We start from the raw sequence: 25572 nt of genomic DNA, 5'->3' as shown, positions 1-25572 counted from the left end.
CAACTTTGGGCACCAAATATAGAACCAGGGAGTAAATGTATACTAACAAATCCATAATCCAGGTGCTATCCATGAACACAGTACTACTGCTTCCATTGCTGGCTATTGCCAAGAATAAAACATCTGTGCCTATCCCTTATTTCCATGTAAGCTATATCCCACAAACAAGAGGAGTACAGAAAAAGTCTTCTTACCTTGGGAAGGCTGGGTTTGATTTTGAAATTCTTGTTTCTCCTAAACAAACCACAACAGATCTAATTACTGTTAAATTCATACTGTGTACTACATCACTGTTTGTCAGTAATAAATATCTATCTCCTGGAGTACATAAATACAGAGGCAAGCATTTCAAAGCACCTCCACAAAAGTATGTACGATGCTACACATCTATAGGTTTACACTCTTGATTAGGAACCTTCTCTTCTTGACCAGCCTGCCTTCATGACACTGACTGCTTAAGCTATGTCTGCCATTTCATTTGCATGCACTGAGACTTCTTGTACTAAACTGCTATATCATTAGTACTATTATCACCCATACTATTTCATAAATCTAAGAAACATTCATCTTTCTCTGTTAAAAATATGTCTATGAACATAAAATGAAAAACAAACAAAATGAAAAAGAGAAAACACAAATAAGGTCCCTAGGTTAACTCATTTAATGAAAAATACACTTTAGACTAGGCTTGTCCAAGTTTAGTCCGCAAGGGCTGCAAACAGGCCACATTTTCAGGATATCCCTAATGACTATGCATGAGAAAGATTTGCATGCCTACTACACCATTGTATACAAATCTCTCTCATACATATTCACTACTTTAACTCAGTAACTACAAACTTAATATATCAAACCCATTAATTTTTAATTTAATAATATAACAACTGTTATCTTTTCACAAATGCCTACTGCATTCTACTATATGTTGCCTTTATATATTAGGCACAACCAGTGCATTTTTTCTAGCAAAAAAGGTGCTGGTACTCAAATGCCAGGCCACCCTTCATGGGTGGGGTGATCATTGAGGGACCCATTCCACAATAGCCAGGCCCCCCTGCAACTAGTCACAGAATCTATGACAAGGCAGAATTGGTGTGTAGAGCCTCAGCTCTTTCATTAAAACTTGGGGACCATGGGTCAATTTTAGCTGACAATGGAAAAGGTGCCGGTACTCAGTACCCCCAAGTACCCCCTCAAAAAAAGCCCTGGGCACAACATATATGCTTTGTGCCTTGATTTTGTAACAGGCCTCTTAAAATGTGCAGTAAGGTCATGTATGCACATAAGTAAGTAAGTAATTTATTGCAGAGGCACCACTTGCACATACATGCTGCTAAGTAATTTACAATAAAACACAGAAAAACAGAAAGGAAACTAAAGTAAAAAAAAAATATGTGAGTGAAGAGAAAGAACAGGAGGAGAGAAGACAGAGGGATGAAGGAGGGAGTGGCTTAGGAAGGATAAGGAGTGTTAAATTGGAAGAAGGAAGACAGAGTTATTGAAATACAAGATGGAACAAACAGGCTTTAAACAATTTCTTAAATTTAGGAAAGGAGGACTCCAGCCTGATATCTAATGGGAGGATGTTCCAGAGGAGGGGCCTAAGGTTGCAAAAGGTAGTGTCTAGAGATATCAAGGGGGAGGCAGAGCAAATAAAACGGACTGGGAGGAATGAAGAGTACGACATGGAAGATATGGGAGGAGGTGGCAAGCAAGATACCATGGAGTATCTTGAATTTAAGCCGTGCAGTAACAGGAAGCCAGAGATAAGTAAAGGAGAAACATTTGTGCCTAAAGTATGATGTAGTAACTTTACTGCACTGGACTGAATGAATTGAAGTTGTTTAAGCATAGAATTAGGAAAGCCATTGTAAAGCGAATTGTAGTAGTCCAGATAGGAAATTATGAGGGACAGTAGAAGTGATCTAATGAGATGGAGAGTGAGGATTAATCTGACAGAATGAATATAATGAAGAGCAAAGAAGGATAGAAGAACTAAAGAATCACTTTTGCAGCTTTGAAAGTGAGCTTGGAGTCAAAGATTATACCAAAAATTTGCACTGATTCCACCGGGGAGGGGGGGGGGGGAACCATACATGGGCTGTGAAAATAAACTGATTCGCTTTTAGAGGTATTACGGTATTCCATCAATTTTCTAAGATAAAATATGCACATACCTTCCCTTTAAAAATTATCCCTGGGAAAAGCAACATTACTTACCTTTAGCAGGAGTTCTCATAAGTACATAAGTACATAAGTAGTGCCATACTGGGAAAGACCAAAGGTCCATCTAGCCCAGCATCCTGTCACCGACAGTGGCCAATCCAGGTCAAGGGCACCTGGCACGCTCCCCAAACGTAAAAACATTCCAGACAAGTTATACCTAAAAATGCGGAATTTTTCCAAGTCCATTTAATAGCGGTCTATGGACTTGTCCTTTAGGAATCTATCTAACCCCTTTTTAAACTCCGTCAAGCTAACCGCCCGTACCACGTTCTCCGGCAACGAATTCCAGAGTCTAATTACACGTTGGGTGAAGAAAAATTTTCTCCGATTCGTTTTAAATTTACCACACTGTAGCTTCAACTCATGCCCTCTAGTCCTAGTATTTTTGGATAGCGTGAACAGTCGCTTCACATCCACCCGATCCATTCCACTCATTATTTTATACACTTCTATCATATCTCCCCTCAGCCGTCTCTTCTCCAAGCTAAAAAGCCCTAGCCTTCTCAGCCTCTCTTCATAGGAAAGTCGTCCCATCCCCACTATCATTTTCGTCGCCCTTCGCTGTACCTTTTCCAATTCTACTATATCTTTTTTGAGATACGGAGACCAGTACTGAACACAATACTCCAGGTGCGGTCGCACCATGGAGCGATACAACGGCATTATAACATCCGCACACCTGGACTCCATACCCTTCCTAATAACACCCAACATTCTATTCGCTTTCCTAGCCGCAGCAGCACACTGAGCAGAAGGTTTCAGCGTATCATCGACGACGACACCCAGATCCCTTTCTTGATCCGTAACTCCTAACGCGGAACCTTGCAAGACGTAGCTATAATTCGGGTTCCTCTTACCCACATGCATCACTTTGCACTTGTCAACATTGAACTTCATCTGCCACTTGCACGCCCAATCTCCCAGTCTCGCAAGGTCCTCCTGTAATCGTTCACATTCCTCCTGCGACTTGACGACCCTGAATAATTTTGTGTCATCGGCGAATTTAATTACCTCACTAGTTATTCCCATCTCTAGGTCATTTATAAATACATTAAAAAGCAACGGACCCAGCACAGACCCCTGCGGGACCCCACTAACTACCCTCCTCCACTGAGAATACTGGCCACGCAATCCTACTCTCTGCTTCCTATCTTTCAACCAGTTCTTAATCCATAATAATACCCTACCTCCGATTCCATGACTCTGCAATTTCTTCAGGAGTCTTTCGTGCGGCACTTTGTCAAACGCCTTCTGAAAATCCAGATATACAATATCAACCGGCTCCCCATTGTCCACATGTTTGCTTACCCCCTCAAAAAAATGCATTAGATTGGTGAGGCAAGACTTCCCTTCACTAAATCCGTGCTGACTTTGTCTCATCAGTCCATGTTTTTGTATATGCTCTGCAATTTTATTCTTAATAATAGCCTCCACCATCTTGCCCGGCACCGACGTCAGACTCACCGGTCTATAATTTCCCGGATCTCCTCTGGAACCCTTCTTAAAAATCGGAGTAACATTGGCTACCCTCCAGTCTTCCGGTACTACACTCGATTTTAGGGACAGATTGCATATTTCTAACAGTAGCTCCGCAAGTTCATTTTTTAGTTCTATTAATACTCTGGGATGAATACCATCAGGTCCCGGTGATTTACTACTCTTCAGCTTGCTGAACTGACCCATTACATCCTCCAAGGTTACAGAGAATTCGTTTAGTTTCTCCGACTCCCTCGCTTCAAATATTCTTTCCGGCACCGGTGTCCCCCTCAAATCCTCCTCGGTGAAGACCGAAGCAAAGAATTCATTTAATTTCTCCGCTACGGCTTTGTCCTCCCTGATCGCCCCTTTAACACCATTTTCGTCCAGCGGCCCAACCGACTCTTTGGCCGGTTTCCTGCTTTTAATGTATCTAAAAAAATTTTTACTATGTATTTTTGCTTCCAACGCTAATTTCTTCTCAAAGTCCTTTTTTGCCCTCCTTATCTCCGCTTTGCATTTGGCTTGGCATTCCTTATGATCTATCCTGTTACTTTCAGTTGGTTCTCTTCTCCACTTTCTGAAGGATTGTTTTTTGGCTCTAATGACTTCCTTTATCTTACTGTTTAGCCACGCCGGCTGACGTTTAGTCTTTTTTCCCTTTTTTCTAATACGTGGAATATATTTGTCCTGAACCTCCAGGATGGTGTTTTTAAACAGCATCCACGCCTGACGCAAGTTTTTTACTCTGCGAGCTGCTCCTTTCAGTCTTTTTTTCACCATTTTTCTCATTTTGTCGTAATCACCTTTTCTATAGTTAAACGCTAGCGTACTTGATTTCCTAGTTTCACTTCCTTCAATGCCAATATCAAAACCGATCATATTATGATCACTGTTATCAAGCGGCCCTCGTACCGTTACCCCTGCACTAGATCATGAGCACCACTAAGGACTAAGTCTAGTATTTTTCCTTCTCTTGTCGGCTCCTGAACTAGCTGTTCCATGAAGCTGTCCTTGATTTCATCAAGAAATCTTATGTCCCTTGCATGTACAGATGTTACATTAACCCAGTCTATATGCGGGTAATTGAAATCCCCCATTATTATTGTGTTGCCCAGTTTGTTTGCGTCCCTGATTTCCTTTAACATTTCCGCATCCGTCTGTTCGTCCTGGCCAGGCGGACGGTAGTACACTCCTATCACTATCCTTTTCCCCTTTGCACATGGAATTTCAATCCACAGTGATTCCAAGGAGTGTTTTGTTTCCTGCAGAATTTTCAATCTATTTGATTCAAGGCTCTCGTTAATATACAATGCTACCCCTCCACCAATCCGATTCACCCTATCACTACGATATAATTTGTACCCCGGTATGACAGTGTCCCACTGGTTATCCTCCTTCCACCAGGTCTCAGAGATGCCTATTATATCTAATTTTTCATTTAGTGCAATATATTCTAACTCCCCCATCTTATTTCTTAGGCTCCTGGCATTCGCATATAGACATTTCAAACTATGTTTGTTGTTCCTAAGTACATCATGCTTAGTACTTGACAGTATTAATTCTCGAAGGACAGTAGTTTAAATAGTCTTACATGTGTCCACATGGGAATTCTCTCCAGCTTGTTTACAACAACTTTTTACAATGCTGAACTGCAAATGCAGGCATATCTTCCATCCTGCCACTGTCACATTGGAACTAGCCAGTCAAATTTTCAAGCTGATGGAATTCAACTCCCATAGGGGAGGAGGGAGAATATGTAAGGCTATTTATCATGCTGTCCTGCTACAGGTAAGTAACTCCACTTTGGACACACAAGGTAATAGCCTTATATGGTGGACTCCCTAGCTATAGACGACCTTCAAACAACAACAAAAAAGGGAATATGCAGAAGACCCTGCAACAAGCAAGGGTTAATAAACAGTGATAACAATTGGCAAAAACTTGTAACTTTTGTTTTTTTGAACAGAAAATAAATGGGCATGGGGTGGAGGTGGATTCGAGAGATTCTAAAAGACTGTTTGTCCAAACTGACTGTTGTTTCAGGAGTCTTGTTCCAAATAGTAATGGGATGTGAATGTATGGTTCGAAGACCACAGTGCAGCTCCGCTAATTTCCTCTGTGGAGGTTAAGCTCAAATGGGCTACTGATGCAGCCATAGCTCTGAAAATATGAGCTGTGACATGACCCTCTAGAGACAGCCCAGCATGGCCCAATTAGAAAGAATGGTTTGCTTATAGCAGTACCCAAGGGCTTTAGTCTGCTCCAGATAGAAAGATAAGCATTCCAAAAAGTGCAGTGCATTTTCACCTTTGTGGACATGAGGTCTTGGGGAAAAAAAAGTTGGCAGAATAACTGATTGGTTAAGACCGAATTCTGATGCTACCTTAGGAAGAAATTTAGGATGTGTGTACTCTATTATTGTAAAACTTGGTGTAAGGTGGATCAGCTACTGGGGCCTGAAGCTCATTGAACATGTGGGCTGAAATCACCACCAAAAACAGGACAGACCAGGTCAGTACTTCAGGTGGCAGGGACCTAGTGGCTCAAAAGAAGAGTCATCAGCAAGGTTAAATGATGCTAAGGTCCGAAGACACTGCAGAACACTTGATGGGAGGGCTTCAAGAAAAGGCTGAGTAGAGATAAGTTTACGTTCTACTTGGTGATAAGTGCCGATTACACTAAGGTGAACCCTAATACAATTGGTCTTGAGACCTGATTCTGATAAATGTAGAAGGTATTCAAGCGATTTTTGTGACGGGCAGGAAAACAAGTTCTAGGGCACTTTCTCTCATACCAGACAGCAAACTTCTTTCTTTAAAACCACAGAACCTGCCACTGGAAGTTCTTCTGAAAGTCAACAGTACTTGAAAGACACTGTCAGACAAGTTCAGTAAATTCTCCACTACCCACTCAAGATCCAAGCTGTTACTCAGAGCCACATATCAACAGGAAAGACAACTGTTTGGCAGACAGATCGAGTCAGAGATTGGAGATCAGGATGTAGTAGGGATCCCTGATCCTGAGTTATTAGTGCTGGAAAATTTTCCAGTCTCCATGGATCTTTGGAGGAAAGCTCCAGAATAAGAAGGAACCATGCCTGCCTCAGGCAATAAGGGATGATTAGAATCATGGATCCTCGATCCTGTTTGAATTTCAGAAGAGTTTTCGCTATGAGAGGAACTGGAGGATACATGCACAGAAGACCTTCCTCCCAATGAATAAGAAAGGCATCTGAAGCTAGCCTGCCATGTGATCCTTGTCTGGCGAAGAACTAAGGGACTTTGTTGTTGTAATGAGTGGTAAAATGATCTACTGAGAGAACACCCCACTCTTGAAAGATCTGTGCTATGCCCACATGCGGAGATCACTTGTGGGGTTGCTGCACCTGACTCAATCTGTCTGCCAAACAGCTGTCTTTCCTGTCGATATGTGGCTCTCAGTAACAGCCCCTGGTCCACTTTCACAAACCAAAAGCTTCCTGCCACAGATGGAATGAGCTTGGCCCTCCATGCTTGATGATATAGTACTTTGCAACCTGGCTATCTGCCTGAATCAGTATCATTGGACTGGACAACTGATTTCTGAAAGCCTTTAGAGTATTTTATATCACTCTTAGCTCTAGGACATCTCTGTAATGAAGTTTTTCCTGAGCACCTAAGAGAACCTGAGTGTGGAGTCCATCCCACGAGCTCCCCATCCCAGGCTGGATGCATCTGTTGTTAGTATCTCTTGAATTGGAGGAATTTGAAAAGGAACACCTTTTGCCAAATTGGATAGGATCATTCACCAGGACAGCAAATCTCAAAGTAGGGCAGTGAGTGAGATGGTGTCCTGAAAATTCCCTGTGGATTGGGGTCACTGGGTTGATAGGAACACTAAGCTTGCCTCAAACTGAAGTATGTCATGGGCATCACATGAACTGTGGAAACCATGTGGCATAGGATTCTCAGCATCTGACATGCTGATATCTGCTGACTAGTGTACTCATGAAAAGTATTGATATGAAAGTTAAAATCTGCTGTTGTAGAAAAAAATGCATATGCCTGAGATGTGTCTAGCAAGGTTCCTTTGAATTCCATTTCTGTGATGGCCTCAACTATGATTTGGGGTAGCTTATGACAAACCCAAGTAGTCCAGCACTGAACTGTCATGATCAACGATTCTTAAGCACCTGCCTTTGATGTGTTCTTGACCAGCCAATCATCCAGGTAGGGAAACACGTATACCCCCAAGTCTAATTCTTGGAACTTTGTGAAAATTCTTGGTGCTGATGCAAGGCCAGCAGCATAATGTAATACGGGAATTTGTTTTTCCCTACTTCAAATGTCAAGATACATATAAATTCAGGTCACAGGATGTATGTAGGAATAAGCATCATTTGAGGCAGAGAACATAACCAAGTTCCTTCTTGTATCATAGGAATGAGGATGCCCAAGGAACCCATCCAGAACTTTTGTTTGGCCAGATATTTGCTCAGGGCCCTTAGGTTTAGATGGGAGGAAATCCACCTCTCCCATTTTCTTCAGACTAGGAAGTACTTGGAATAAAATCTCTTACCTTTTTCCCCTGGTGGATTGGGTTCGACCACATTGGCCTGTAAAAGAGTCCCTTGGTAAGTAATTCCTGATACAGAGAGTTTAATCTTGATACTCTCAGTGGGCAAGTTGGAGGAATATGATCCAACTGCACACAGTAACCTACGTACACAATTTTTAGAACCCACTGGTTTGACATTAGAAGGGGCACCATGCTTGGAAAAAATTCAGCCTCCTTCCTATTGGAAGACCATCCTGGATGGTTATGGAGATTGAGGTTATGCTGTGCTGCAGCCAGTTAAAAAATAAAAAAGCTTGTCCCTGAATGGGAGTTAGTTGGGACTTTGGGGCCCTCTACTGTCCTGGACAATAGCAAGGTCCCTGAATTGTTTGGGAACAGCAGGAGGGTGGAGGATACCTATGTCTTTGAGAGCAGTAAGATATTCGCACCCCCCCCCCTCCCCCAGCCCTTGCTGATTTCTTACACTTTAAGTTCATGCTGACCTCCTTCCAATCTGCTCTTTTACGTGCCAAACAGGATTATTATATCCAACTGACCAACTCTCTTGGCTCTAATCCTCGACTTCTCTTCACCACATTGAACTCTCTCCTCAAGGTGCCCCCTCCCCCAACTCCCCCTTCACTATCTCCTCAGACCCTTGCTGAATTCTTTCACAACAAGGTTCAAAAGATAAACCTTGCTTTCTCTACCTCACCAGCTCTCCCTCCACTAGTCCGTTCCCCTCTCTCTCCTTCCCCTCATTCCCTTTCCTCCTTTCCTGAAGTTACTATTGAGGAAACTACACTTCTCCTTTCTTCCTCAAAATGTACCACCTGTTCCTCTGATCCCATTCCCACCCACCTTCTTAATGCCATCTCTCCTACTCTTATTCCTTTTATCTGTCACATTCTCAACCTCTCACTTTCCACTGCGACTGTCCCTGCTGCCTTTAAACATGCTGTGGTCACACCTCTCCTTAAGAAGCCTTCACTTGACCCTACTTGTCCCTCTAATTACCGACCCATCTCCCTCCTTCCTTTTCTCTCCAAATTACTTGAGCGTGCTGTTCACCGCCGCTGCCTTGATTTTCTCTCCTCACATGCTATTCTTGACCCATTACAATCTGGTTTTCGCCCTCTCCACTCAACCGAAACTGCGCTTACTAAAGTCTCCAATGACCTATTACTGGCTAAATCCAGAGGTCAATATTCCATCCTCATTCTTCTTGATCTTTCCGCTGCTTTTGACACTGTCGATCACAGCATACTTCTCGATACCCTGTCCTCACTTGGATTCCAGGGCTCTGTCCTTTCCTGGTTCTCTTCCTACCTCTCCCTCCGCACCTTTAGTGTTCACTCTGGTGGATCCTCTTCTACTTCTATCCCTCTGCCTGTCGGCGTACCCCAGGGTTCTGTTCTTGGTCCCCTCCTCTTTTCTATCTACACTTCTTCCCTTGGTTCATTAATCTCATCCCATGGCTTTTCCTACCACCTCTATGCTGATGACTCCCAAATCTACCTTTCTACCCCTGATATCTCACCTTGCATCCAAACCAAAGTTTCAGCGTGCTTGTCTGACATTGCTGCCTGGATGTCTCAACGCCACCTGAAATTAAATATGACCAAAACCGAGCTTCTCATTTTCCCCCCCAAACCCACCTCCCCGCTCCCCCCGTTTTCTATTTCTGTTGATGGCTCTTTCATTCTCCCTGTCTCCTCAGCTCGAACCTTGGGGTCATCTTTGACTCTTCTCTCTCCTTCTCTGCTCATATCCAGCAGACCGCCAAGACCTGTCGTTTCTTTCTTTACAACATCCGTAAAATCCGCCCCTTTCTTTCCGAGCACTCTACCAAAACCCTCATCCACACCCTTGTCACCTCTCGTTTAGACTACTGCAATCTGCTTCTTGCTGGCCCTCCCACTTAGTCACCTCTCCCCTCTCCAGTCGGTTCAAAACTCTGCTGCCCGTCTCATCTTCCGCCAGGGGCGCTTTACTCATACTACCCCTCTCCTCAAGACCCTTCACTGGCTCCCTATCCGTTTTCGCATCCTGTTCAAACTTCTTCTACTAACCTATAAATGTACTCACTCTGCTGCTCCCCAGTATCTCTCCACACTCGTCCTTCCCTACACCCCTTCCCGTGCACTCCGCTCCATGGATAAATCCTTCTTATCTGTTCCCTTCTCCAGTACTGCCAACTCCAGACTTCGCGCCTTCTGTCTCGCTGCACCCTACGCCTGGAATAAACTTCCTGAGCCCCTACGTCTTGCCCCATCCTTGGCCACCTTTAAATCTAGACTGAAAACCCACCTCTTTAACATTGCTTTTGACTCGTAACCACTTGTAACCACTCGCCTCCACCTACCCTCCTCTCTTCCTTCCCGTTCACATTAATTGATCTGATTTGCTTACTTTATTTATTTTTTGTCTATTAGATTGTAAGCTCTTTGAGCAGGGACTGTCTTTCTTCTATGTTTGTACAGCGCTGCGTATGCCTTGTAGCGCTATAGAAATGCTAAATAGTAGTAGTAGTAGTAGTAGAAGAGGAGGTTGAATCAGGAATGGGCCCGGAGAGACTCTTAAGTGTGTCTAATTGCTGCTTGATGAGAGAAACAGCCTGTCAAGTTTACTGCCTTAGGAAATTCCATCAAAGCAGTTTAGGAACACAAAATAATAAGGACGGCAGAAAGGAACTACAATTTAAATAGAAAGTCAGAGGGAAAGTAGAACATGTGCTAGGAAAGTGGGAGGGTATTAGTCCAGGGGAGTAGCAAAGAGACGTTATCATTGGGCTCCAATGATCTCAGCAGCCGATGTTTGTGCAGCTAGGAGCAAAAGCTGCGGTAAACAGATGTGTTTTGAGTTGGGCTTTAAAAGTTGATAAGAGTGGTTCAGTGCACAGTGATAGGGGGAGGGCGTTACAGAGTGTGGGGCTCATTACATTGAATGTCCTGACACGTTATCGAGGAAAGGTGTATGGCATGTAGTGAGAGTATCTGGAGTAGGCAGTCGGGGGCACTGATAAGGAACTGCATGCTAGAGTAGATAAGTAGGTTGACCAGACTAGAGAGCTTTGTAGACAAGAAGAAGTATTTTATATTGAATGGAAGGTGACCGGCAGTCAATGCTTAGGGTAACGTGATCAGTTCGCTTTGCCCTGAAGAGGAGGCGAATGGCGGCATTTTCAACTAATTGCAGGCGTTGAATGTCTTTCTTAGGGATGCCTTGTAGCAGGGCACTGCAGTAGTCGAGGCCAGAGAGTACCAAAGAGTGGATGAGGACCCGAAGGGCGGAAGTGGTAAGTAGATGATGGACTGTATAAAGCATTTGCAGTTTGTAAAAGCAAGAACATATGATTTGAGAGATGTAATGCCGAAAAGACAGGGTCTCATCTAAAATAACACCCAGGACTCTGACTGAGGATACCAGAGAATGGGAGTAGGCCACTATATTCAGGGGGTGGACAGGAGGCACGGTATGTTGGCGAGTAAAAATGATGCCGGTACACATTGTAATTCAAAGTGAGTTTATAAGAGTGTAGCCAGTAGGTAATTGAGTCAAGTTATTTGTTGAGTAAATGGATGGAGGAGCTGCTAGTTGCATCTATAGGTGCAAGGATTTGAATATCATCCACATATGCAAAGTTTTCTAAACCAAGAGAACAGAAGGGGGCGCAAGATATTGAATAACATTTAGGCTAGGATTGAGCCTTGGGGAACACCACATGGAGAGGGAAAGGTAAGGGAGATGGAGTCTTGATACTGGACTTGATTTAATCTATTAGAAATGATTGCAGCCATGTCAATGCTTCATCTTGGATACCGATGGTAGAGAGGCGATTCAGAAGATGAGAGTGGTCTATGGTGTCAAACGCACCTTCCTTTCAAAGAGGTGTTCTCCATGGTACAGAATGCCTTGCCAGCTTCTCTTGCACATTTGACTTGAGGTCTGAGGTCTAGAGCCATGCAAATCTGCAGATACCAATTCCCATTTCAGAGGTGCTAGATGTCTTATCAAAAATAGAATGTCACTTGGACCACATATTTTTCTACACTTCTGCTCTTTGGCTACTAGCTCCTGGAATTCATCAGCCTTTTCCTGGGGCTGAGTGTTGGCAAACTCTGCCACAGTGCACACAATATTCCACAAGTACATATTCATCAAGAGCTGGTAGAAACAATGTGGTCTGTAGCAAAGTATTGTGGTAAAACGTTTTCCCAAAATATTCCAAGGTCCTCGCTTCGCTTCGCTCCCCAGGGGACACTGAGGAGCCATTCTTTGTTCTCTTCCCTCTTTAGAGATTGGATTTGACCACCATGGAATGGTGAGGAAGCTGTAGCTTTTTGAATCCCAGAGTTTTCTGAACTCTATACATAGTCAACCATCTTATTTACCTGCTGTATGGGAGGGGGGGGGGGGGGAGGAGGTGTCTCCCACACCTGCATCTTGCTTCAGGTATTCTGTGAACTGGCGCTGTCACTGCTTATTTATATTGGTCATCAAAATTGAGCATATCTAATGTTTCTGCCCTGGGCTCATCTTCAATCTCCAAAGGAAAGGAATGGACTTAGACATCTCCCTGACAAATCATTGAACGAGAGCTCCTCTGAGGGAGATTTACATCTCTCATCTGGTGGGGAGGGATCTGAAAGGAGACTAGTGGACCCCCTCATCTGAGAAGACCTTTGATTCTTCTTCAGACACCCAGGAATATTCAGACTCTGATTCATAAAAGTACTCTATAGGAAATGTTTGAGTCTCTACCTGCCTCGAGCAACTGACCTCCTGGTCAGGCCTTGCCCTTGGTGTCAAGGCACCGTGGATCGTCTGTGTACTGGGAAAGCTTCCTCCCCTCAATGGGCTTGAGATTAACACTAGTGTGGTCTGTACCGACTGTAAGCTCTTTTGAGCAGGGACTGTCTTTTCTTCATGTTCAATTGTGAAGCGCTGCGTACGACTGGTAGCGCTGTAGAAATGATTTGTAGTAGTAGTAGTATTGACCCTGATGCCCTTTAAAGTCTCAGTGCTGATGCATCTCCTGTAGGCAGTGAATGTATTTCAAGAATTGGCTGCACCGCCATGAGCCTTGATGCATTCTAAGCCATAGCTCTGTGTGGGGCAAAAAACTACTCCATACTACTACTACTACTAATAGCATTTATATACAATCTTTGAATTTCACCATGAGCTACTCCTCAAAGGCTGCCATTGATAAAGACTGGAGCAATACAGACAGAGTGGCCATATGCCCCTGAGCCAGGTGAATCCTGTGATGTATTACCTGGTGTATCTTGACTCCTTGGAAGATGCTACACCCCCTCAAATGCCAAGAAGGATAAGAAGTCCTCACATTGGGGGTGCTTTGAGGGGACCAGCAACCATGGTGACTCAAAGATCTTAGAACTGTGGGACCTATGTCAGTGCACCTTGACCTTCACCCAATGTCAGCCAGCTGTCTGTCGGCACAAATGAGGTTAAGGATGAATGTTATTTTTCTCAGGAGGGGGTTAGAGGATGACCAACCCTGATGAGTTCTATCGATGCTCGATGTTGAGGATAATCAATCTGTATTATTAGACGGTGTGTTTTTGAGTAGGTGAGTGGTAGATCTTTCCTGTCAGTAATTCTAGTTCTTTTCCATTCACATATTGTTTTATTTATTTATTTATTTGCATTTGTATCCCACATTTTCCCACCCATTTGCGGGCTCAGTGTGGCTTACAATACATTGTAAAAGATGGAAGTGCAGTTGGTTGCAGTACAGTTATGGATTACATTGTGAAGAATTATATAAGACAGAGTAAGCTCAGGATATTCTTAGGGGATCGGACAGTGGAATATAACAGGGGTGAGTTGAGAGGGGGGCAAAACATAATCGAGGGAACAGGGAGGTCTGACAATTTTGTCAGTGGGTAGGGTTTAAGAGTGGTGAGAGTGCGGGAGTAGAGGTTCAGAGAGTGTATTGGTGCGTGTCTATGAGACTGTATGGGCTTTATGTGTTTTGATCCTTGCCGTAGATTTTCTCGAAGAGATAAGTCTTTAGTAGTTTGCGGAAGTCGGTCAGTTTGTAGGTAATTTTCAGGCTGCGGGGTAGTGTATTCCAGTATTGTGTGCTCATGTATGTAAGTGTCGATCCGTGCAGTGCTTTGTATTTTATGCCTTTGCATTTAGGGAAATGGAGATTGAGGAAGGTTCGGGACGATCTTTTAGCGTTTCTGGGTGGCAGGTCGATCAGGTCGGACATGTATGCAGGGGCTTCACCGTGAATGATTTTGTGGACTAAGGTGCATACTTTAAAAGTGATGCGTTCCTTGAGTGGTAGCCAGTGTAGTTTCTCCCGTAAGGGTTTTGCACTTTCGTATTTTGGTTTTCCGAAGATGAGTCTGGCTGCTGTATTCTGGGCTGTTTGAAGTTTCTTCAGTATTTGTTCCTTGCATCCTGCGTATAATGAGTTGCAATAGTCCAGGTGACTGAGTACGAGTGATTGAACTAGACTACGGAAGACAGATCTTGGGAAGAATGGTCTGATTCTTTTCAGTTTCCACATGGAGTAGAACATTTTTTTTGTTGTGTTGTTCGCATGAGTCTCGAGAGTTAGGTGGCGGTCGATAGTGACTCCAAGGATTTTTAAGGTTTCTGAGATTGGCAGATTTAGTTTAGGTGTGTTGATGGCGGTAAATTTGTTCGTGTTGTATTGGGAGGTAAGTATGAGGCATTTAGTTTTTTCTGTATTCAGTTTCAGTCGGAATGCATCTGCCCAGGTATTCATGATGTGTAGACTTTGGCTGATTTCGTTAGAGACTTCATTGATGTCTTTTTTGAATGGTATATATATCGTTACATCATCGGCATATATATGTGGATTGAGGTTATGGTTAGATAAAAGTTTTGCCAGGGGGGGGTCATCATTAGATTGAAAATAGTTGGTGAGAGGGGGGATCCTTGCGGTACTCCACAGTCAGGTGTCCATGCAGCTGACGTAGTTGAGTTTGATGTGACTTGATATGAACGTGATGTTAAGAACCCCTTGAACCAGTTTAGAACATTACCTCCGATGCCAAAGTATTCGAGAATGTTTAGTAGGATTTCGTGGTCTACCATATCAAAGGCACTTGACATGTCAAATTGTAGTAGGAGTATGTTGGTGCCGGTTGCGATCATTTGTTTGAATTTGGTCATTAGGGTAATTAGCACTGTTTCTGTGCTATGATTTGACCGGAATCCTGATTGGGAGTCGTGTAGTATGGAGAACTTGTTGAGATAGTTTGTGAGTTGTTTGGTAACCATCCCTTCGGTTATTTTAGTTATTAGTGGTATAGATGCTACTGGTCTGTAGTTTGTTATTTTGCTTGTCTTTTTCTTTGTGTCCTTGGGTATTGGGGTGAGTAGTATGTTTCCTTTTTCTTTTGGGAAGAGTCCATTTGTAGCATGAAGTTCATGTGGTTAGTTAGGTCTATTATGAATTGTTGAGGGGCTGATTTCATGAGGTTGTTTGGGCAGATATCTAGTTTTAGACTGTAGACCGCTTAGACCTTTATTCAGATGTGAAGGTATAAATTGTAAGGTCCTATAACACATACGTTTCGGCTCTTTAGCTGTTTTTGGCCTCATTCCCCCACTATTCTGGGTAAAAATTTTAAACTATAAATTATAAACTCAAATGCACTCTCAATGCCGATGCATCCCCAGTTTCTGATGCAGTTCCCAGAGCTATGGAGATCAATGATTCCGATGCTATGTCAATGAACCAGACTTAGTTGCACAAAAAATAAGTTTGTGTTGTTTCTCTCAACCTTGATTCCCAAGAACAAGAGGAGGCATCACGACTGGGACCCAGGCACTGCAGAAAGCAAGTATGAGTATCTATGATGGAAATTTTATTTATTTGTTACATTTGTATCCCACATTTTCCCACCTATTTGCAGGCTCAATGTGGCTTGCATAGCACCATTAAGGCGATCACCAATTCTGGTATGAACAAAATACAGAGTAATGTCGTAATAGGGTAAAGTTCATGTGTGACAAACACATTGGGGGATCGTAAGGAGGAGGAAAAGTTTAGTTATGTCCAGTATGGTTTTGGCTTCGTTGTATTGCAGGGTTCAGGCAGTTAGGTTGTATCTTTAGGGTATGCCTTTTTGAACAGGTTAGTTTTTAGTGATTTCCGGAAGTTTAAGTGGTCATAAATTGTTTTCACGGCGCTTGGTAGTGGGTTCCACAGTTGTGTGATTATATAGGAGAAGCTGGATGCATAAGTTGCTTTGTATTTGAGACCTTTGCAACTTGGGTAGTGGAGATTTAGGTATGTTCGTGTTGATCTTATTGTGTTTCTGGTTGGTAGGTCTATGAGGTCTGTCATGAATCCCGGGGCTTCACTGTAGATGATTTTGTGAACCAGGGTGCAGGTTTTGAACGCAATACATTCTTTGATTGGCAGCCAGTGCAATTTTTCTCGTGGGTGTTTGGCGCTGTTGAATCTCGTTTTGCCAAATATAAGCCTGGCTGCTGTGTTTTGAGCAGTTTGGAGTTTCTTTATGGCCGTGGTACACTTTTAAAACCAATGAGTACTATTTCTGAACATGTCAGAAAAAAATTGCTGCAGTGAAATCAAATGACTTGGTTTTGAAAATTTACCTGACCAGGTCCCCAAGGCCTAAATACGACATAAACAGGCCATGGAAAAGAAAGGAAACGTAGAATTCCGAAAAAAACCCTTACAAACTGGATGGAAAGAAAATGCAAAAAAAAAAAAAACCCATCAAAAAAACCCTCCCGAAAACTACATTTAATGTGAGCTGAGGGGACCTTAGGAAAGCACAACTGATTCACTCCATGAAAAAATGGTGACAGTTGTGCACGACAGTGGCAAGCAGGAAGATGCAAGTGCATGCACACTGCAACTTTCTAAAACATTGCTGTAAAAAAACTGGAGAGCATTCCTACACAGGGTCCATTGGATGACATCACCCACATGTACTACTATCCTGCTTGTCCTCGGAGAAATACATATACATATTTACACATGAAATTTATTATGTACAAAATCTGAGAAAATTCATGTGTGTATTTTTAAAAACCTGAATCGCAAGCCAACTCTACTCCTGAGAATGCATCTGCTAATTGCAGGTAAAATCATGTGTGAAACAGCATTATGTGCATACTTTTATCCACATACAGACAATTTTATAACAAAACATTTCCGTACATAAACCTCTGTTTTTATAAGTACATAAGTAATGCCACACTGGGAAAAGACCAAGGGTCCATCGAGCCCAGCATCCTGTCCACGACAGCGGCCAATCCAGGCCAAGGGCACCTGGCAAGCTTCCCAAACGTACAAACATTCTATACATGTTATTCCTGGAATTGTGGATTTTTCCCAAGTCCATTTAGTAGTGGTTTATGGACTTGTCCTTTAGGAAACCGTCTAACCCCTTTTTAAAATCTGCCAAGCTAACTGCCTTCACCACGTTCTCCGGCAACAAATTCCAGAGTTTAATTACGCGTTGGGTGAAGAAAAAGTTTTCTCCGATTTGTTTTAAATTTACTACACTGTAGTTTCATCGCATGCCCCTAGTCCTAGTATTTTTGGAAAGCGTGAACAGACGCTTCACATCCACCCGTTCCACTCCACTCATTATTTTATATACCTCTATCATGTCTCCCCTCAGCCGTCTCTTCTCCAAACTGAAAAGCCCTAGCCTCCTTAGTCTTTCTTCATAGGGAAGTCGTCCCATCCCCGCTATCATTTTAGTCGCCCTTCGCTGCACCTTTTCCAATTCCACTATATCTTTCTTGAGATGCAGCGACCAGAATTGAACACAATACTCAAGGTGCGGTCGCACCATGGAGCGATATAACGGCATTATAACATCCTCACACCTGTTTTCCATACCTTTCCTAATAATACCCAACATTCTATTCGCTTTCCGAGCTACAGCAGCTCACTGAGAAGGTTTCAGTGTATTATCGACGACGACACCAAGATCCCTTTCTTGGTCCGTAACTCCTAACGTGGAACCTTGCATGACGTAGCTATAATTCGGGTTCTTTTTCCCACACCTTGCACTTGTTCACATTAAACGTCATCTGCCATTTAGCCGCCCAGTCTCGTAAGGTCCTTCTGTAATTTTTCACAATCCTGTCGCGAGTTAACGACTTTGAATAACTTTGTGTGATCAGTTACTCCAATCTCTAAATCATTTATAAATATATTAAAAAGCAGCGGTCCCTAGCACAGTCCCCTGAGGAACCCTACTAACTACCCTTCTCCATTGTGAATACTGCCCATTTAACCCCACTCTCTGTTTCCTATCCTTCAACCAGTTTTTAATCCACAATAGGACATTTCCTCCTATCCCATGACCCTCCAATTTCCTCTGTAAATGTCTTTTCAAATTACCCCTATATAAGATAATCAAGCAATTTTATTCCCAAAGCATGATTAGAATGTTATTGTCTCCATGTAAGTGATAGCTACCCTTCTCCCCCAGTAACATTAACTATAAAATGATGTAAGTTCTCTGTCAGACCAATATTTTCCCCCACACTAACATTAGAATGCCATGAGCACGCTCCAGTAGCTTGCTGTTGGTTTGAATTCACAAAAATCCCGTCTTCCTCTAAGAAAGAGCTGCTTGAAGATAGCCTGCTTTGTCGAATTCCAGTCCTGCCATTCCGGCCAATTCCAAAGTTATCCCTGAAACACATAAATACTCTAATGAGAATTCTCAATCTTTTACATGGTAGTATGTAGATTGCAAAGCATGTGTGTGAAATGCAAAAGGTGCTGCATATGCAGCCATTGCATGGTACACAACTGAACAATGTTTGATATCAGCTGACTTATTGTAGTTTGTTGGAGTGAGATCAATTGTGCTCCTTCACTGTGTTTTGTGTATGTAAAAGCAGTGAATAAACAAGTCACACAGCATCTATACATACTAGAACTATGCAATTCTTTGTGCATGCATGTGTACTGTGTATGAGGGACAGGTGTACACAGCTGTTTGCGATGGGAATAGAACTATTATTGGTGATGTGAAGCTATTATAGTATCCACCTCCTAAACACCCTAATGCCCTGAGTTTGAACTAACCATTGGGTATTCTCATTGATTGTGTTCACTCCTTGCAGATTAGAGAGCGGAGTTCGAGGGCTTTTCCGTGCAATGCCTATCGAATAAAAAGATGATTTTGATCACTAGTTTACAAAAGTAAAAGAAGTAAAGCACTAGTAGGAGCAGCAGCATCATAACTAATGTCAGCTTTTCTCACTGAAATGACAGTAATATCATGTATGTGGCAATTCATGCTATAAATACCAAAAACAAGACTTGTGGCTTAAATGACCATTTTCTTTGTATAAAATAAACTATCCCTAGGGCTGAGTCATGAATGTTTTAGTACTGGCAATAATAACCTGAGACAAACAGAAAATGCAGTACATATTTCTGGAGATTTTACTGTGCTAGGCGACATTAAGCCTTTTCATCTGTTTCTGAATTAGAAAGGACTGATCTAAATATTATAGCTGGATACATGGATTGCATCACACCCAAGCCAGCAAGGATCTTTGAACCACCTCGGCATATCATCTCAGTAAAGGGGGGGGGGGGGGGGCGGCAGCAAACATAGATGGGGTGAAAATGGAGACAAGACCAACAAGAACTTTCCCCAAAAAGCCCAAGCAAATCCCTTAAAATGTATTTAAAAATGAGATGCTGAGTTTTTTGTGCACAAAGGGGTCCTTTTACTAAGATGTGATAACCGATTTAGCGTGCACTAAATAAGACATCCATTATATTTCTATGAGCATCTTATCATTTAGCACATGCTAATTATTAGAGCATGTAAATCTGTTAGCGCACCTTAGTAAAGAACCCCAAAGTGAGGCATATACTATATTTCAGCCAACTGCTCAAATCTTCTACAGTGACCCATATTCCAACGTCATTAAAGACTACAATTGCACTTTAATTTTTCAGTTACAAATTACAGTAACCCTACAATATCATGTTATATATCAGTAAGTAATGATTGTGCAGAGGCAGTTAACTCAAACAAAACCACATAGTTTACATAGAGGGGCCATAATCGAAAGGGGCGCCCAAGTTTTCCTGAGGACGTCCTCGCGGGACGTCCCGGCGAAAGGGGCGGGGAGACCCGTATTATCGAAACAAGATGGGCGTCATCTTCATTTCGATAATACGGTCGGGGACGCCAAATCTTGACATTTAGGTCATCTCTAGAGATGGGTTTTTGGAGGGCTCACATTTACCACCACAAGTGTAACAGGTGGGGTGGGGGGGGGGGGGGGGGAGGATGACCTGGGTCTGCACTGCTTGAAGTGCACTGCACCCACTAAAACTGCTCCAGGGACCTGCATACTGCTGCGATGGACCTGAGTATGACATCTGAGGCTGGCATAGAGGATGGCACAAAATATTTTTAAACTATTTTTTTGAGGGTGGGAGGCGGTTAGTGACCACTGGGGGAGTAAGGGGAGGTGATCCCCGATTCCCTCTGGTGGTCATCTGGTCAGCTCAGGCATCTTTTCGTGGCTTGGTCGTAACAAAAAAAGGACCAGTAAAGTTGTCCAAGTGCTCGTCAGGGACGCCCTTTTTTTCCCCCATTATGAGTCGAGGACGCCCATGTGTTAGGCACACTCCAGTCCCGCCTTCGCTATGCCTCCGATACGCCCCCGGGAATTTGGTCATCCCTGCGACGGAAAGCAGTGGGGACGCCCAAAATAGGTTTTCAATTATGCCGAATTGGGCAACCCTGGGAGGACGCCACTTCCGATTTGTGTCAAAGATGGGCGTCCTTCTTTTTCAAAAATAAGCCTGATAGTGTTTCAGACTAAAAATAGACTTGCTTCAGCCCCGTTCATCTTTCTTCTAATTCTATACTAAATTTGACTTTGCTAAGTGGGATACTTCATCATAAAGTTTTTTTAACATTCAACATACACATAAAGTGTCACGTTTATTTATTTAAAACAAAATTATATTCCGCATGATCTAAACCAATGCTCAGTGGATAACAAATACAACATACAAAATAAGGTAAAACAAAACATAATAATAAAACTCATCAAACATATATATCTTATACTACGACCCCTTTAATATAAACAGTCCCACTCCAAGGCCAAAATTACAGAGCTCAATTCTCCTTTTATCAATATCAGACTTCTCCATAAGCTTTTATAAACAGAAATGTCTTCAACTCTATTGATTAAAGACAAGACATTTGATCTGAATTGTGTGGGAAATTATAGATCTATATTGTTTCTTCCATTTGTTGTTAAAATCATTGAGAAAGTGGTACATGATCAACTAGTGCATTTTTTTAGATAGCATGCAAAATGCTGTTACAGAATACAAGTGTAAACTGGCCATAGGCACTCCTAACAGTGCAACAGCCATAAAGCTGGTGTAACTGTTAGTGTTAAATGCTGTAACAGAGCATATAACTTATAGTAGTTTATAAGCTATGTGTGTATCTGTAGCTCTGCCCGTTCTATGCCCATGCTCCCCTCGCATTTGCACATTATAGCACTTGTGTGCTCCCTTATGGAATAGGCTGAGGGCATTTAAATGCATAAGTTGCTCATTCTTTCACCATTTATATGCACAAGACACACGTAACCTGCCGGCATCTGTTATAGTATTGCCCTTATAGAGTTGGTGGTTCTTGTCTAAAACAGTGTGCGTACGTATACCCAACACCACTCTACCTATGCATGCAGCCCTGACCTACATGCATGCCCCCACCAAACCTGACCTATGTGTATATCTCACTGCACACCACCCGCTTACGTGTGGAATCCTGACCTGTCAGCAAGGGGTAGGGTATGCATGCAATTTCTTTTCTGTCTCCTTGCGTCTCCCCTATTTTCCAAGGCAAATATATTGACCTTTGGAGGAGTACGTCAAAAATATAGGGTCCCTTTTACAAGGTGCACTAGCATTTTTAGCAACACTAAAAATTAGCATACGTTAATCGTATAGATGCCTACAGGAATATTATGAGCGTCTACATGGCTAGCACATACAAAAATGCTAGCACACCTTTGTAAAAGACCCCCATAAATATAAATTTATACAACATGCCTGTGGCTGCCGCGCAGCAATGCTAAAACAGCCCATTCAAAGTGAATAGACTGTGGTTGGCATTAGTGCACAGGCGCCGCTAGAGCAGCTTAGGTAAACAGGGGTTTACAACTTTTCCAACATTTACTTGATAGAACCTTGCATTGTTTAAAGATATTTCACTGTTTGGAATGCGCTGGAATCCCGCAGTAGAAATATTTTTCTATTTTCTATCATGGGAGGCGTTCCCAGCAGTAACCAGCAATGCGCTCATGTTGGCATGTGCTGCATGGCTACCATGTGGGTACCATGTGAGCCTTACCGCTAGGTCAATGGGTAGCAGTAAGGGCTCAGGCTGTAACTAGGTGCACTCTAGTTTTAATATTAGCATAGGCCATTTCCCAGCCCATTAAAAAAATAGCCTTTTTGCCAGCTGTGGTAAGGAAATGGACCAGCGCGCGCCTAAAGACGCGACCACACTACCACAGGCCACTTTTTACAAAGGCTTTGTAAAAGGACTCCTAAGCTTCCACAAAAAAATATCACTGAGGTTTCAAAAATTAGTTTATGATTATTCCGTTGTATACAATGAATGAAATAGTTTCTCCGTTATCCTAAGATTACATAGATACCACTTATTTGGGGAACCAGTTATCAAAGTACAGCCTAAATTCAGCTTTCATGCACACACTAGGTATGTTTAGTGCATACTGGCTCGGAGATCACCAATTAATTAGCACTGCATGTTCCTAGCTTAATGGATATGTATGTTGGGGTCTAGGAGAGGGAAAATGACCTAAGCTGGACCTGAACCTAAAGTAAAACCCATTAATACAGCCATACTTACATAAAGAACTTCCATTGATATCATGGCAATAAACAGGACACAATATTGTGTAGCAAAATTATTATTGAGACATTCCTATAGGACCCAAGACCAAATGAAAAGAGGATAACTCCTCCTTCTTGGCAAAATGCATATGGATAAAAATCAGTACATGCAGAAGCATCACGGAGTACCTCAGTGGGACTGAGGATTGCCAACACGAGAGAGGTCCAAAATCTCAAGCAGAATACTGCGCTAACAGACATCATCTTAATTCATATCCTTCAACAACAACAACAAAAAAAGTAAAAGCAAAATTACAAAGGTTACTGAGATATGAAAAAAGGAGACACACCAGAATAAATTATTTAGACAGAACCCCAAGCAATTCTACAGTAAACTAAGGAAGAATATTAATCCATTAAAAATACTGCCAAACACAGATGAAACAGAAAAATTCTTGAGAAACTTATCTAAGCATTCTGAAAAGCATAGCACAGGAACAGAATCTTCTTGATCTTCTTGATCTTTCCGCTGCTTTTGACACTGTCGATCACAGCATACTTCTCGATACCCTGTCCTCACTGGATTCCAGGGCTCTGTCCTTTCCTGGTTCTCTTCCTACCTCTCCCTCCGCACCTTAGTGTTCACTCTGGTGGATCCTCTTCTACTTCTATCCCTCTGCCTGTCGGCGTACCTCAGGGTTCTGTTCTTGGTCCCCTCCTCTTTTCTATCTACACTTCTTCCCTTGTTCATTAATCTCATCCCATGGCTTTTCCTACCATCTCTATGCTGATGATTCCCAAATCTACCTTTCTACCCCTGATATCTCACCTTGCATCCAAACCAAAGTTTCAGCGTGCTTGTCTGACATTGCTGCCTGGATGTCTCAACGCCACCTGAAATTAAATATGACCAAACCGAGCTTCTCATTTTCCCCCCCAAACCCACCTCCCCGCTCCCCCGTTTTCTATTTCTGTTGATGGCTCTCTCATTCTCCCTGTCTCCTCAGCTCGAAACCTTGGGGTCATCTTTGACTCTTCCTCTCTCCTTCTCTGCTCGTATCCAGCAGACCGCCAAGACCTGTCGTTTCTTTCTTTACAACATCCGTAAAATCCGCCCCTTTCTTTCGAGCACTCTACCAAAACCCTCATCCACACCCTTGTCACCTCTCGTCTAGACTACTGCCAATCTGCTTCTTGCTGGCCTCCCACTTAATCACCTCTCCCTTCTCCAGTCGGTTCAAAACTCTGCTGCCCGTCTCATCTTCCGCCAGGGTCGCTTTACTCATACTACCCTCTCCTCAAGACCCTTCACTGGCTCCCTATCCGTTTTCGCATCCTGTTCAAACTTCTTCTACTAACCTATAAATGTACTCACTCTGCTGCTCCCCAGTATCTCTCCACACTCGTCCTTCCCTACACCCCTTTCCCGTGCACTCCGCTCCATGGATAAATCCTTCTTATCTGTTCCCTTCTCCACTACTGCCAACTCCAGACTTCGCGCCTTCTGTCTCGCTGCACCCTATGCCTGGAATAAACTTCCTGAGCCCCTACGTCTTGCCCCATCCTTGGCCACCTTTAAATCTAGACTGAAAGCCCACCTCTTAACATTGCTTTTGACTCGTAACCACTTTGTAACCACTCGCCTCCACCTACCCTCCTCTCTTCCTTTCCCGTTCACATTAATTGATTTGATTTGCTTACTTTATTTATTTTTTGTCTATTAAATTGTAAGCTCTTTGAGCAGGGACTGTCTTTCTTCTATGTTTGTGCAGCGCTGCGTATGCCTTGTAGCGCTATAGAAATGCTAAATAGTAGTAGTAGTAGTAGTAGTAGACCTAACATATGGAGGGTAATATTTATTTTATGTTATTATTAGAATTTCATACATCAGGGAGGTAACAAGTACCATAGAATTTACAGAAATAAAAATCAAAATTCAATCCACAGCTAACATCATCAACAGAAACAAAATATAGGAGCATTAATAGCACAACAATATAACCTATAATTAATAGATGAAAGATTTAATGACACAATAGGAATGTGGAAATGGAAACCCTCGACAGCCAGGCTTAGTAAAAGGCTTTAGCAAGTAATCAGGCCTTAACAGACATCTTTAAAAAATTAAGGGATTTTTCAAAGGTCTACTAGTAATGAACCCCAGACTGCTGGGGCCTGGCAAGCAAAGGCCATACAATAGGAAGTATGCAATCTAAATATGGTAGGAGAAAAAAATCACAAAGGGTTTGTATTTGAAGATCTAGGGAGTCTTTTTAAAAAGGCATGCTAGTGTTTTTTAGTGTGCGTTAAACGCCAGACCACCCTCATATATTCCTATGCGTGTCTCTAGCGTTTATCATGTCCTTATTTTTAACGCACACTATCCGCATACAGTTCAAACTCTC

At 42.7% G+C, this 25572-nt stretch overlaps 1 protein-coding gene across 1 annotated transcript in view; it reads right to left on the bottom strand.

Annotated features, from left to right (window-relative positions):
- The window catches only part of MYO9A (myosin IXA), a 980547-nt gene that overhangs the window by 257248 nt on the left and 697727 nt on the right, over positions 1 to 25572 (bottom strand). Inside the window, 4 exon segments of the mRNA XM_030187859.1 lie at positions 195 to 234; positions 18796 to 18836; positions 18838 to 18940; positions 19340 to 19415. Coding sequence (XP_030043719.1) covers positions 195 to 234; positions 18796 to 18836; positions 18838 to 18940; positions 19340 to 19415 — 260 coding nt within the window.

The sequence above is a fragment of the Microcaecilia unicolor genome, chromosome 1, assembly GCF_901765095.1.
Source record: "Microcaecilia unicolor chromosome 1, aMicUni1.1, whole genome shotgun sequence".
Taxonomy (NCBI): Eukaryota; Metazoa; Chordata; class Amphibia; order Gymnophiona; family Siphonopidae; genus Microcaecilia; species Microcaecilia unicolor.
This window is presented reverse-complemented; position numbering and strand designations above follow the sequence as displayed.